Raw genomic sequence first — 13,877 nt, 5'->3', positions numbered from 1 at the left:
GTTTTGTTACCATTTAAAAAAGATACTTTTCGATTTTAATAAACAGAAGTAAATCGACACAGATCTAATAACGGCCATTGTGCAACAAATTTATTACACTTGAAATGGTGGTAGAGGTAGACCATGATTTATCCTACTTGTGAAGTTGCAAGTTGTAATCGCTTGTTGAAACTCGTGATTACAACTTGGCAATTTCACTCGTAGGATAAATCAAGATCTAACATTTTAACTTTAATAATAAATTCTTTATACACGACCTGCTGGAAAAAGGTGATTTAGATTTAGTAATAAAAATTTGATAATCACTCTATTACACTTCCGTCGAGAAGGGAGTGGGGGGGGGGGGGGGGGGGGCTTTCGTGGCCTAGAGGTTAAGGTGATCGCCTCTCATTCAAAGGTCCTGGGTTCAAATCCGGGTAGCGACGTAAAAACTTTCTTCTCTAAAATTGTCTCCTTTCACCCCCTTTCCTGACTCCTTGGCTCCTTAATGCTGTCTTTCAGCCCTGATCTACTGTTAGAAAAGATCTACACCTAGCCTTCTCGGACAAGGGCAAAAAATCTCATACGTTAAAGATCCCTTGGTGGTCTAAAATCGATTAGAGTAGGCTTCGGCCGTCACCCGGGGAAAATTCAAAATTTCCTACCATCTGAAAACTTAATGTGTCCCGCGCGCTCATGTGACCTTATGCAGTTTCGAGCGCCGTAACACCCCCCTCCCCCCCCCCCCCCCCCCAAAGGCATGTCAGTCGGCACGCCGGGAAAAACTGACTCATATCTCACACTCACAAAACACCAGACTGCTCATAAACCCATTTAGATCTATTCGTGAAAACACCAAAGAATTTTTTTAAAGAAAGTGAAATACAGAAAGGAAAAAAAGTGCATCAAACTCAAAGAGATTATAAAATGGAAAAAAAAGTGGAGGGACAGGCAATATAAAAGCAAGAATGTAAAGCATTATAATGCTACGCACGATTACATCTTGATTTGCGTATCAATTTAAAAAGATGAAGGATTCTGTTACAAAATTTCTTGAACATAGACAACAGAAAAAATAAATTCCAATTGAGAGTGCCGATATAACAAGGATAAAAGTTTGTATTATAAACCAACGTAGTGGAAAAGTTGAATAAAACCCTTGGAATAAGACCCTCGGACTTCGTGTTAAGGGACATAACTCTTTTTTTTTTGGTTTCAATACGTGTACTGGATTTTGACATGAATTCCATCAGTTATATAAACCAAGCTGCATGTATATATATATATATATATAGATCTATATATATATATTATATATATACATGTATTATATATATATATATATATATATATATAATTTATATATGTATATATTGCATTAAAATTTTGTAATTGTAAAACAACTGAAAATCTTTAAACACGCATTCTTAAGACAGAATGTGTATGCATTTGAACGCCAAGGTCCCCCCCCCCCCCCCCCCTTAAAAAATGGTTCGCACCCGACTGTGATTGAACAATGTTTTCTATTTGTCTTTGTTATTATAATGTGTGATATTTTAGCGGGATTACAATTTTAGTCTTATGTATTAATTTCACACGAGCCAGACTTGAAAGAATAATAACATTTTTTTGCAATTATAATAATAAAAATTTACGTGGAATAATCACTTTTTCAAGTGAGCAACAATCAAGACGGTCACAACAGTAGCGCCTGAGAATGGTGATACATGTACCAGGTACCCACTCATTGAGGATGGGATCGGGTCGGGTCAAGTCGGGTTGGGTAGATTGCCCGACTCGTCGCCAGAAAACGCATGTGTTTTTCATACGGGCTGCCCATTGGGCGATCGGGTCGGGTCGGGTCGGGGTGGTTTGGGCACCCCGTATCCAGATTGAGGGCGCAAAGCGGCTGTCGTGGCACAGGCCGATCACGCCCGACTCGTCGCCTCAAAAACAAATACATGTATAACGCGTTTGTTTTCAGGTGACGGAAGAGAGGGGCGATCTACTCCGACCTATACGTTCTTACTCAGAGCGTCTAGTCTCCGACCCGTCCCGTCCAGAGTCACCAGACCCGACCTGATCCCATCTGCAATGAGCACCTCGTATACGCGTTTGTTTTTGAGGCGACGTTTCGGGCGCGATCGGCTTGTGCCACGATAGCTGCTTTGCGCCCTCATGTGGCTAGCAAACCGCTCCACCCCGACCTGATCCCCCAAAGGGAACCCCGTATACCAACAACAGCAAAAAAAAATTAAAATTTTAAGCGTTTGTTTTCAGGCGACGAGTGGGTCGACCGCCCCGGACCAGACCTGACCCCATCCGCAATGGGCACCCCCAGAAAGGGTTTTTGAGGCGACGAGTCGGGCGCGACCAGGTGCCCTTTGGCACGATCAGGTCGGCTCGGCTCGGTTTGCTTGCTAGATAGAGAAGGCAAAGTGGCTGTCGTGGCACAAACTGATCGCCCGACAGTGCACAAACCGACCCAAAATATCCCTCTTCGGACTCATATAGGTGAATAAACGTTCATTATTACGTTTACTCACGGACTATTAAAACAATAGACTGTGTAAGTGTCGCTAGGCAAAAGGGCCCTCCATTCCAGAGAGTACTGCCTTTCGATACATGAATATGATGTTACGAGTTTTTAAAAAATAATTAATGTCAAGAGAAATATGGAAATGATCTAATTTTCAAAATACCAGTAGAATTGGAATCAAAAGTAATTTTTAAAAAAAGTCGTTTTATTTTTTTTAATGGAAGGCCTAATTAGCATTTACATGTAGATGTCGCTTTAAAAAGATATAGAGAAGTGTTTTTGTGTTCTCGTCGACACATTTTAGATCATTTAAGGAGGCGCGGGCTTTCGACCCTTATACATGTATAATTCCTGTCAGTGTCAACCCAGGCTGAGAGAGATGCAACACCCCAGGGGAAAGACCGAGATATTCGATACTTTTTTCCCATTCGGGAATTTAATCGACCTGAGGTCTCCTGCATGCCACAATTACGAAGGACTTAAACCTCTACAACTATAAAAAATCAATAGAGAATCTTCGATGATGGCTGAACCTAAATAGGTTGTATTGTAGGCCTATTTTCTTTAAAAAAAACAACAACAGATTTTCACTCTTAATATGGCCTACGGTACAGAGACATTTCTCAATATCTACAAACCTGCGAGGTGAACTAAAGAAACATTATTTAGCGTCACAAGCTAAGATAAACACGAGAGAGAGAGAGAGAGAGAGAGAGAGAGAGAGAGAGAGAGAGAGAGAGAGAGAGAGAGAGAAGAAGAAGAAGAAGAAGAAGAAGAAGAAGAGAGAGAGAGAGAGAGAGAGAGAGAGAGAGAGAGAGAGAGAGAGAAGAAGAAGAAGAAGAAGAAGAAGAAGAAGAAGAAGAAGAAGAAGAAGAAGAAGAAGAAGAAGAAGAAGAAGAAGAAGAAGAAGAAGAAGAAGAAGAAGAAGAAGTTGGTGGTGGTGAGAAGTATTTTTCTTCAGGAAAAACGAAGTCTTGTACATGTATGTCTCCTGCGGACTGCGACTCTCACTCCTTCAACCACGAGAGCTGTAGGAAACTGTACTACACGTACAAGTACAAGTAGGCCTGTTATTAACACCGTTTGTCAAATACTGTACTTATTAGCCTACGTACAGTCACAGTCCTTTCTTGTAGTCCATATCTCTCAATAATACCCCCCCTCGCAAGAAAAGTTAAAATTCAAAGAGGTGCTTTAGGCTACTTTAGCAATTTTGAAAAAAAAATCACTCACTGCATAGATTATTCGCTTTCTAATCCTCCTCATAATATGCTTCCTCAGCCCTTAATCGTTTTGTAAGATGAAAGTGGTAATCCAGGTCGAGTGGCTGCCTTTTCCGGAAAAAAGCAAACATGCAAAACACGTCGTGGGGGTTTGGGAGGGGGGGTAATAATTAAAAATGTTTCCAAAGTTATCTGCTTTTATTTCTTAATGCAAATTAAGAGAATTCTGCCCCATCGTCGTAACACGACGCACATAATATTTATATTGACAGCTATTGGCTTCAATCGGTGTTGGTTATGCAGAATTTGAAACAGCCTGCAATAATTAAAAGATTGTTATATAACTTTCAAGTCGAATTGATTCATTAGCCAGACGCGGATGTAAAAAGCAACAACAAAAAAAGCATGCCTTTGTTTGTCAACAGAGTCAAATGCAATCTGTAAAGTAAGAGACCTTTGCACCGCGACGTTGCCTGCAGCAGAATTATAAGACGGAAGCAGAAAACAAGCGAACAAGCAAAAAGCTACAACAATTTCAGCACAGTTGACGCCTGCAGGCGGCTCTTTGTTTTGATACACACGTGTGTGAGAAAGAAACGTTGTTTGTACACAAAAAGGTCAACCCACAACCAGGAAGCGCATTGCTCAAAAACTATTGCTCAAGATCACAAGAAAATCAACACACTGATGGTTTCAATAAAAATAACAGTCGTTAGCTAAATCAATGTTTCATTTACATTTAATTTGAAAAAATAGAACATCCGCACAATAAGCAGTTAGGCCTAGTAAAGTTATTTACCACTTTATTTTCCAAAGTTTAACCCCTTCTCATTAGAATAATTTGCCAACCAATCAAAACAACAATGGTCAATATTCATGCGCTGACAAATATACACTTTTATAAACAAGTCTTATGCACTTTCACAAGTTACAAGATTATTTTAAAATCTATTTCATAAACTTATATTCTCAAATATATCAATATATTTTTGTGGTAGAGATAAAAATTCAATTTGATTATGGCTCTCTTTTTATAGCGTAATATTGTTTAGGTCTACTTTGTGATTCGGCGTAGTTTCAGTAATGTCGTGCAGGGATATCATTTGGACAAACGACTGATGGTCTTTTCACTAAATTTTCAGTAAGTTTGTATTTATGTGTGTATTTTTCATTTGCAACATATTTTATAAAACCATAAGTATTGTTTGCTTCATTTTGTTGTTGCCCTGGCCTCTCTGTGTTTTGCTTTTTGTGCGGACGTGCCGTGTGTCATGCCGTCCGTTGAAGTTGCTGCCTGATGTTGATCTTTCCCGTGGGTCTTGTTGATGGTGCGGTATGATTTTGAGCATGTAAATCACATGCCTATGGTCTTGTGGACTCTTGAACATTTAATCGTGCTATCAAACAACGGTATACATGTTAATTGCAGCTTATTTAGTGGAAACAAAAACAGTTGAGAGTACAAGTTTCATTTGAGGGAGAATAGTCGGCATTACAGCACACCGACGCCATATTTGTTGTCGCTGTGAGACCTTCTTTCAAAGGGGGATCACCTCGTGTCTTGCTATAAATTCTCAGAAATCGGAGAATCGTGTGACCCCCATGCATTTTTTCTTTTGACTTTTGGTACGTTTTTAATTACGTTTGTTGATTTCCGAAAAATTACTATTGTCATAAAATGAGAAAAGTGTAGATCTAGAGATATTAATTGTGGAAAATGTGTAGTGTGTAGTAGATTCTAGATCTAGATCTAGATATCTAGATCTAGATCTAGAATCTAGATCTAGATCTAGATTTAGATTATCTAGATCTAGATATATCTCCTAACCTAATCACCTGCCTAATCAACTAGAATCTAGAATCTAGAATCTACTCATCCTACCCAGTCCAGTCAGTCGAGTGGCATAATTGTGATTGTCGGAATGCAACTCTCCACTCAGCAGTGTGACTCACTCAAGTTGAATGCAATTATTGTCTTTGCTGGAGCAGTGCTTTTGATTTTTGTTTCGCTATGCTATTGACTATTGATTATGAGGTAAAATGTTACTTTACTTTAGGCTTGGCTACGTTCACGGCGCTGTGAATGTAGTCTGCAGGCTACGTTCACGGCGCCCTGAATGCAGTTTGCAGGCGCTGTTGACAGTTGAGGCTATGTTCACGGCACTCAAGCTTCGTTTAGGGGGAGCGTCAGGGGCGGCTCGTTGGGCTAAAAAGTGGGCATGCACAGCTAAGCTTAGAAGCAGGTTGAAGATAGTCAAGGGCAAAGTAAATGGGATGGTAGGATCTTTGAGTCGGTGAAGGAGGACCTTATTAAATGCTTTTGTTTTCATTCTTTTTACTTGTCGCTTTGATTTCTAGAACTAGAATCTACAATGTAAATCTGTTTGTTAGCTGAATTTCAATTTCTTTATCCTTCATTGGAACCAAACACTCAATTAATAACTTTCACTACTCCACTAAAAAACAATTCAAAGGCACAACTCATAGAGTGACTAAAGTATGTCACGTTCACCTCCCTCAGGTTCACGGTCACAGAATCATTAAAATAGTGGCAAGACAATGGACCAATCACAATTCACTTGAGCACTCTGCTGGATTGCTCCGGGGATAACGTAATTTTGGCATAGAATAGACATAGTCATGATAGTGTGGTCTATAGCAGTGTTATAGACTACCTACTGTGGGCTATGTTTCGTGGGTGCACATCTGAGATATATGCCGTCTTATTAATTGTAATGTACCGCCAAACTTGCTACGAGTGCTGTCATCGCTTGGGTTGTCCGAAAGAGCAATTTATAGGTCAGATTGCCACTGTTGAATGTCCTATTATGTTAAGTATTATTAAGTGTTGACTTTGGCATGGCATAGTAGATGCTTTACAACGCTTTTGCCGGTGCCAGGGAGGACCTTGTTTTGATATAAATATTTGGCTAGTGTTTCTTCTGGCTTCTTTTATTTCATGTTTGTGGGTACTTTTCGCAATAAACCATTAAAAACTTTTGGGTGGCACTGAACGACTGTGCTCTATGGACGAACCGCGCCTGTTTCCCATCTCGGTATTTTTTTACTTTCCCTCCCTTCTCTGAGGGGGTTCAAAGGCACAGCCGGTGGGATCAAGGATCGCTTGTCCGATCGGCAAGCAGTGGTCAAAACTTCACACCTCTCAATTGCTATCATGTCTGATAATGACATGCAGTCTTACTTATCCAACTCGAAGTGATTATTCGGACTCGAGTCCGAATATGAAAAAATGTTATTCGGACTCTGATTCTTGTCCAGCATGACATCACTTCCAACTTCCTGTGACTCGTGACTCCGGATTCCTGTCCTGCCTCACTCGTGACTCGCCGCAGGCTGGGTAGAGACCGGGATCACTTCGGGCAAAAAGGCGTTTTTTGCAGGAGCCGAGTTTTAATCTTATGATGAATTTGAGGCCGGCCTGAAAAGTTATAGCGCTTCTAATAAATGTTTATTTGTCAAGAGGTCAGCAGAAGCAATTAAAGATGGCTCGTTAGCGTGTGTCGGGGTCGGATGGGCGGGCTGCACACGTGTGGCTGTGTGCGTGTCGGGGAGGGGGATGGGGGGGGGGCACTATCGGTCCGGGCGTTGAACGTCGCATACGTGTCAGTCTCCCCCCCCCCCGGCAACTGATCATTATTACAATAATAAGCTAGTCTTGACGTAGATCTACGTAATGAATTGTGCGCTGGTCTATGGAATCAAAAGTTGCCGTATGCTCAGCTCTACACAGCAACACAACTTTTTTCGGGATAAACAGCTCATAATATGCAGGTGCCAGGTGGTCTGTTAATCTTCAATTTCACCTTTTTCTACAACAAAGAAAGTGGGAAACATGGGGGGTGGGGCGTTTCAATGAGGCGGCGGGCATCGGATCGGCAGAAAAGGTGCGATAACATTTTTTCATATTCGGACTCGAGTCCGAATAAGAATTTTTTTTATTCGGACTCGAGTCCGAATATGAAAAAATGTTATTCGGACTCCAGTCCGAATAACGACGGCCTATCCAACTACCACCAGTGCTTGTCTTTCATAGGACCACTGTTTGACCTATTAAAAACAAACGTTGGAACATCTCCTTTGGTTTCACCCTTAGCCCCACCCACCAATGCCACCCCTCACTGCCATCATTGTAACAAAGATTCTAGGAACTCTTTTCTCGGCTGGCCCTACGATCAGGGCAGCAGGCATTGGTCAATCTAATTTCACTCCTCTGGCTTCTGGCTACCCAGAAAAGTTTCCGTAGTGGCTCCCTACTCGAGCACTCTCACAGGCAGTCGTGAGATTTCACACCCACACTACCCTGACCATCTGCATTGCTCAGGGCTCATATATGATGGAGTAACATCTACCCCCAAATTGCACCCCTACTCCCCTTCTTCGCCCAGCGGCATGGCCATACCATTAAGTTTAGAGCCAGCGGAACCAAACGTGCGAGTTTTGTTTAAAATCAGGGCTGAGCGGGCAAAGCTTTTTTTTGTCTTTGGTGAAACCCTCGGAAGGGAGTGGATTTTTCTTTCCGTTTCCGCGTTGGACAGGTTTCTGTTTTATGCAGGTAATCAAAGAGGAATAATATCATGGGGGAGCGGGGAGATTCCGTTTTAAGACAGGTTTCCGTTTTATACAGGTTTCTGTTAAGGCAGGTTCGACTGTATTTAATATTTTGGCCTGCTTCAGGTGTTTCCATGAGATGAAGGAAAACTCTAACGCCCTTACTGAATCAAATTTTGACTTTGCAGCTAGTGCAAATTATTGCTTTTCGGGATATTTGATGTTTTTACTCAAACTTTCTGTATTACAATACAGTAGAAAGCTATCATGGCCTTATTGTGCAACTTAACATTTTGTATTTTACATAAGGCCATCTGCGCTATTCTCACCCGGGGTGAGAACAGCGCAGTTGTAGGCCTCTCACACCGGGTGAGAATAGCCAACGCTGGCAAGTCTCACCTGGGGTGAGAGGTCGACGGTCAATCATATTTTTATTCTCACCCAGGGTGAGAATAGCCACTTTGTTTACACATGGTATTATAAAAATCTTTAAAGGGCATTAATCTGATGTTTTGCCATTAGGTTTGATATTTTCTTGAAAATTTGACTTGTGACGGTTTTAATGGCCTTGGATGTGTGTACTCCTGACTCTTTCTACAGCCTTTCTACTGCTACTCCTTGTCTCCTTCTTACTGCTGTCTTTCACCCACACCCCTGATTTTCCTGGTCTGAGAAAGATCTACACCTCTAGCCTTCTTGGACAAGGGCGAAAAATCTTGGAGGTCCCGTGTGCAAGTTGCTCACGTTAAAGATCCCTTGGTGGTTTAAAATCGATAAGAGTTGGCTTCAGCAGCCACCCGGGCAAAATAAAAAATTTGCTATCAGCTGAAAATGTTTAATGTGTCCCACGCGCTCATATGACCTTAAATGCTACGAGCGCCATAAAACATCTCCCCCCAATAAAACATGGCTTAGCGGTCACATCTCTGTCATAGCAGTTCCCTGTACTGATGGCGACTGTTCTTTGACACTTGTTTTTCTTATAAATACTGTCAAATCACGTTATAATACTGACCTTGGGCTTGGGACGAGTATGAAGATGACAGTATAACGGGATAGAGCATTGATTCAACTGATTGCTCTCTCGACTAGTCGTGGACTGGTGGAGACTATTGGTTAGAGACAAACTGGTCAGTCTTGCCTCATCTAGGTATTATGTGTCATGCTGTTAACATGTGCAGAGGAATAACAAGTTGGGTAACACCCTATTAGGTTACAAAAACAATTACAGTTCAGCAGAATTTTACTGGGTTTTTTTGTTACGTAAAATCAAACTGAAAGTTTCTGCCTGATCAGAAGCTTGGTTATTATAAGATATATAAGGACCCTGTAGAGATGTCTTTTTTTTTTTTTTAAATCCATTACGTGTCAATCCTCAGGCCGCCTCAAACCTCTATCTTGTAGACTTGAGTGAATCCTTACAAAATCGCAATAAAAGCCTCACATGTGGTTGCCAGCCTTTTTGTCATCAGTTAGCCAGATAGAATGCTACTAGCTGAGGTGGCACTGTTCCTTTGAAGTTTCTCTGAGCAACTAAAATTTCAATACATTTGTTGATGTTATTAAATATTTATTTAAAACTTTTAAATTTTTGATTGACCAAAGCCTTTGAATAAATTATGTTTTCATAAGTGGAAATCAGGAACAGATTGGGGCCAAGTGCTAGAAGAAATTAGGCTGAGCTCGTAGAGATAGGTGTAGAAAAGAGTAGCCACTGAGTGTGTAATTACTGTTATACCTATCGTAGCCAGTTTACTTTGATTATATTATAGCGGGGAAAATTTATGTCAAAGTTTGGTAAGAACCGTATAGCTCAAGCGGTTGGTTTTAGCAATGTTAAGGTGCAATTACTATGGAAGCACTTGTCCTTTTTGTACATATTTGCAAAATCTGGGAGTATACGAGCTTTGACTGTATTTTAGATTTTAACCTGTCCGAACAGTCCCTGTTCAAAGTAGCCAGGCTCTGTCATTTGCGTGATGAGTTGGTCTCAAAACCTGCTCATAGTGGTCATTGGCTACAAAAGTTTTCCGCCAACCTGTCCTCATATATGTCATGTGTGTGTGTGTTCAAATACAAAGAAACAGCTGGGCGTTTCGCCTGGCTAGGCGCTACAGATAAATTAAAAAACACACAAGGAGTGACTCTATACAGTGCTTACCTAATGACATGCGATTTTCGCGACACACATACACACACACACTCACAATATTATATGATGCATACAACATAAAATATGTGTACCTTATACTCTGTGTGTGATGTTCTTGCTGCCCATTCAACATCCCCCAACCCCAGCACATGGTTAGACGCCTGTTTCACATGCATTATCTCGTGTGTTGGTTTGAAAGAAAATTTTTGAATGATGGCATTATAAGATGGCTGTGACTGTGTGTGTCTCTGACAATGATGAGATTCCAGAAAGTATGATTTAAATTCAGTGTACTTTATAGCTACATGTGTGTATTTCCAGACCTCTTTGATTTAACTATGCAATACTTGGAATTGGTTGTGGTCAAGCCTTCTGAATGGCTATTAATATAAGTTGTCAGTTACCAAAGATAATGGACATGAGAATAGAAACAAAAGAAAGATGTTTCTCTTGGAGACAGTCATAAGTGCAGTGGACATTTTTATCAACCCCCCCCCCCTTTTTTTTTTTTGTGTGTGTATCAACACCGTTTCTCCATAACATTTAAAAACACGTGTTTAGGGTAAATTTTACATTAATAACAGTTGATCAAAGGCACAACAAATGTAAATTTGCAGTTTCCAAGGACTCTCAAACTTTGGCAGTCACCAAACTTTAGCAGCTATTTATCTCTGCTTTTTTTTTAAACCTCTGATACCAGGTGACCCCCACCTCATTCTCGCAAATGTCTCAGCTTCTGTTCAAGACAGACATGTTGTTTTTTTTTTTTTTACGTATCTAAAGCAAGAAACAAGTAGGGAAAAATATGCAATATATTATTGTAGGAAATATATCGTGTGTCCTCATTGTTGAATGGTACCTAGTACATGAGGAAAAGTTGAGAAAAGTAAAAAGCAATGCTGTCTCCAAGTTTTTTTCTTTTTTTAAGTTTAGAAGGCTGGAGTTCCTGGGACCATGATATATATATATATGTATAATAATTGCTAGGATAATTAACTTGTTGGTTTGTGGAAATAGTGTCAGAAAGAAGTACAACTCTGTAAAAACTTGGCCAGAATGGTAGCTCTGCATTGTACAAATTTTTTATCTTTATTTAGCCACCTCTTGGTTTCACTTGAAGAGTTCCTTTTCTGATCAACTTCTGACTGTGTTTATGTGACCTTTCCTTAGAGAATGTTTGTTCCTGTTTGTGGCAAGAGATAATGCCGAATGCTGTCTGAAATTTTTTGTTCTGTTTTGAATATGCATTGATTCTTGTGGTTTTCATTTAATGTTAGTATTTAAAACAGTTTTGTGCTTTCCCTTTGTTTATAAAATCTGCTTTCCTATTTTTCAGAAGATTTTGAGTGTTGCATTCTGATCAGCTACAATGGAGACGTCTAGTGGGGGTATTGACAAGATAATGGTCTTCAGGCCTACATATGATGAATTCAAAGATTTCAACAAGTACATAAAGTATATTGAGTCTCAAGGAGCCCACAGGGCAGGCTTAGCCAAGGTGAGCTAAATGTTGTATGTTTTAATTTTGTGAATAGTGTCTACAGAGAAATTTTATAATTTAATTGTTAAAGTGACATCAAGTGGAGAAAGTTCCCCTTGTTTTCAGTGTGTATGTGCTGGAGCTGATCATTATCATTCATTGTGCTGATTTATGCCATCATGACAACTTAAGCAGCTTTTTAGTGTTTTACAGCACTTGCAACATATTATAAAGGTCATATTTATTATAAGTGCCGAAGATTAGAGGTGTTACAAGAGAGTAACACACAAAAAAGGAGGGGAGATCAGGCATAAGGACGATAGATGTTGATAGGGAAGAAGAAGCAAACCACACCAGAGCACCCACCAACCACCAACATTAAGCAGCTTTATTGAATGCTGAGACTGTAAATTCAAAATACCAACCAGTTTCTTTTAGCTGACTGACTGTATTTCGGACTGTTACTGTTACTGATTTGCTTTTTTGTGTAGTATGCTTTTAGTAGTTGAAAACTCATTTTGTAGTTCCCAGATGTTGTTTCTAGCATACCTTGTGAATGTATTTTTTTTCTCCAACGATTTTTGTTTTGTATTCGCAGATCATACCCCCCAAAGAGTGGGTGCCGAGAAAGTCTGGCTACGATAACTTGGATCTGATGATCCCGGCTCCTATAGAGCAAGTTGTGACGGGCCAGCAGGGCTTGTACACACAGTACAATGTACAAAAGAAACCTATGCACGTCAAGGAGTTTGAAGAGCTCGCAAACTCTCCCAGGTTTGTAGTCTGAGCTGTTTCTCTTATCATATTAACATGTTTGTGAAAGTTCGTCACTTTGGTCGCCTAAAGCTTCCGAACCATTTAACTTTCAAATATTGAAAAAAATTAACGGTGGTTCAGAATCATTAAAAGATGCACAGTTATATTAAGGCGTCTGAAGTCACTGTAGTTTAATATTCAGGTTTTGATTGGTTTCATTTGAATCTAATCTTGGGAAAGTCCGTCTTCTAAGACGCCATATAAACAAGTGTGGCGTCCGTTCACAAGCAGTGCTCACTGTTCCATAATGACTTGTCGATCAATTCTTTTGAGTCCGTCCTTAGAACGGGTACCCAGCTAGTTAATTATATAAGTCTGGTTCTTCTGGTTCAGGTTTCTTATTCTAGTGTATGCAAGGGATTGGTGGGTGTTCAGGTGTCATTTGCAACTAGGTTTTCTCCCATTTTTCTGTTACAACTTTACAGCATCATTTTACTTCCAGTTAATGTTTCAGATAAAAAGTTTACGCTACAACATATGGAATTTGGGCGTTTTGTTTTTCTGAAAAGGACCGGTGGGGGGGTGAGAGACAGAGATTATCTTTGCATGCAAGTTGATTATTAGTTGAACGTCCATCCTCCACTTTTTTACCCTCTGTCATCATCCTAGACTTTGAATGAGATGTAGTAAGTTTTCTGTACCTGTTTCTTTGTTTTTTATTTCCCTATCATATGGAATAAGATGTTCTAGTCAAAGTATTTTTTGTTTTAGTAGAGGTTTTAAGGCGCTCGCAACTGCGTAAGTTCATGTGAGCACCAAGGGGTGGATATCAACGGAGAAGTCCTTACTAAACAGGGAATCAGGCTTACTCTGCTCACCTTTCTAGCCTCAACAGCACAAAGTCTGCTCCGACTATCAAGGCACCCTGGAAATAGCAGGTCACAAGAGTGTGACAATCATACAAAAGAAGTAGAGGAAAATAAATAATTAATAACGATAGTAAGGATTATGAAAGAAAAAGCAGCAGTTCCCTGTTGCAGTTCAGGCACAGTTATAATAAGCATGACATTGATGAATCAGCCCATTTACAATTACAATTTTACTGTGCATAAGAACATGGTTAATGTCCCCCCCTATGGGAATGGCCTAAAGACACTGCAGTCAGTAGCACCGTCCCGG

General features: G+C 40.2%; 1 protein-coding gene across 5 annotated transcripts in view; it reads left to right on the top strand.

Moving 5' to 3' along the window:
- Nucleotides 1-3,959: 3,959 nt before the first annotated feature.
- Nucleotides 3,960-13,877, top strand: part of LOC101863626 — a 35,121-nt gene continuing 25,203 nt past the window's right edge. For 2 of the 5 annotated variants that reach the window (XM_035972910.1, XM_005110494.3), the window contains exons 1-3: nt 3,960-4,882; nt 11,799-11,960; nt 12,541-12,716. In XM_035972910.1, the coding sequence (XP_035828803.1) occupies nt 11,832-11,960; nt 12,541-12,716 (305 nt within the window). In that variant the 5' untranslated portion in view covers nt 3,960-4,882; nt 11,799-11,831. Of the gene's footprint in view, nt 4,883-4,907; nt 5,368-11,798; nt 11,961-12,540; nt 12,717-13,877 lie in introns of those variants that run through there. The other 3 variants (XM_005110495.3, XM_005110498.3, XM_013089221.2) reach the window with 3 other exon arrangements.

Source organism: Aplysia californica, unplaced genomic scaffold (assembly GCF_000002075.1).
Source record: "Aplysia californica isolate F4 #8 unplaced genomic scaffold, AplCal3.0 scaffold00900, whole genome shotgun sequence".
Taxonomy (NCBI): domain Eukaryota; kingdom Metazoa; phylum Mollusca; class Gastropoda; order Aplysiida; family Aplysiidae; genus Aplysia; species Aplysia californica.
Note: the sequence above shows the minus strand (reverse complement) of the source record. Positions and strands in the feature narration are given on the sequence as shown.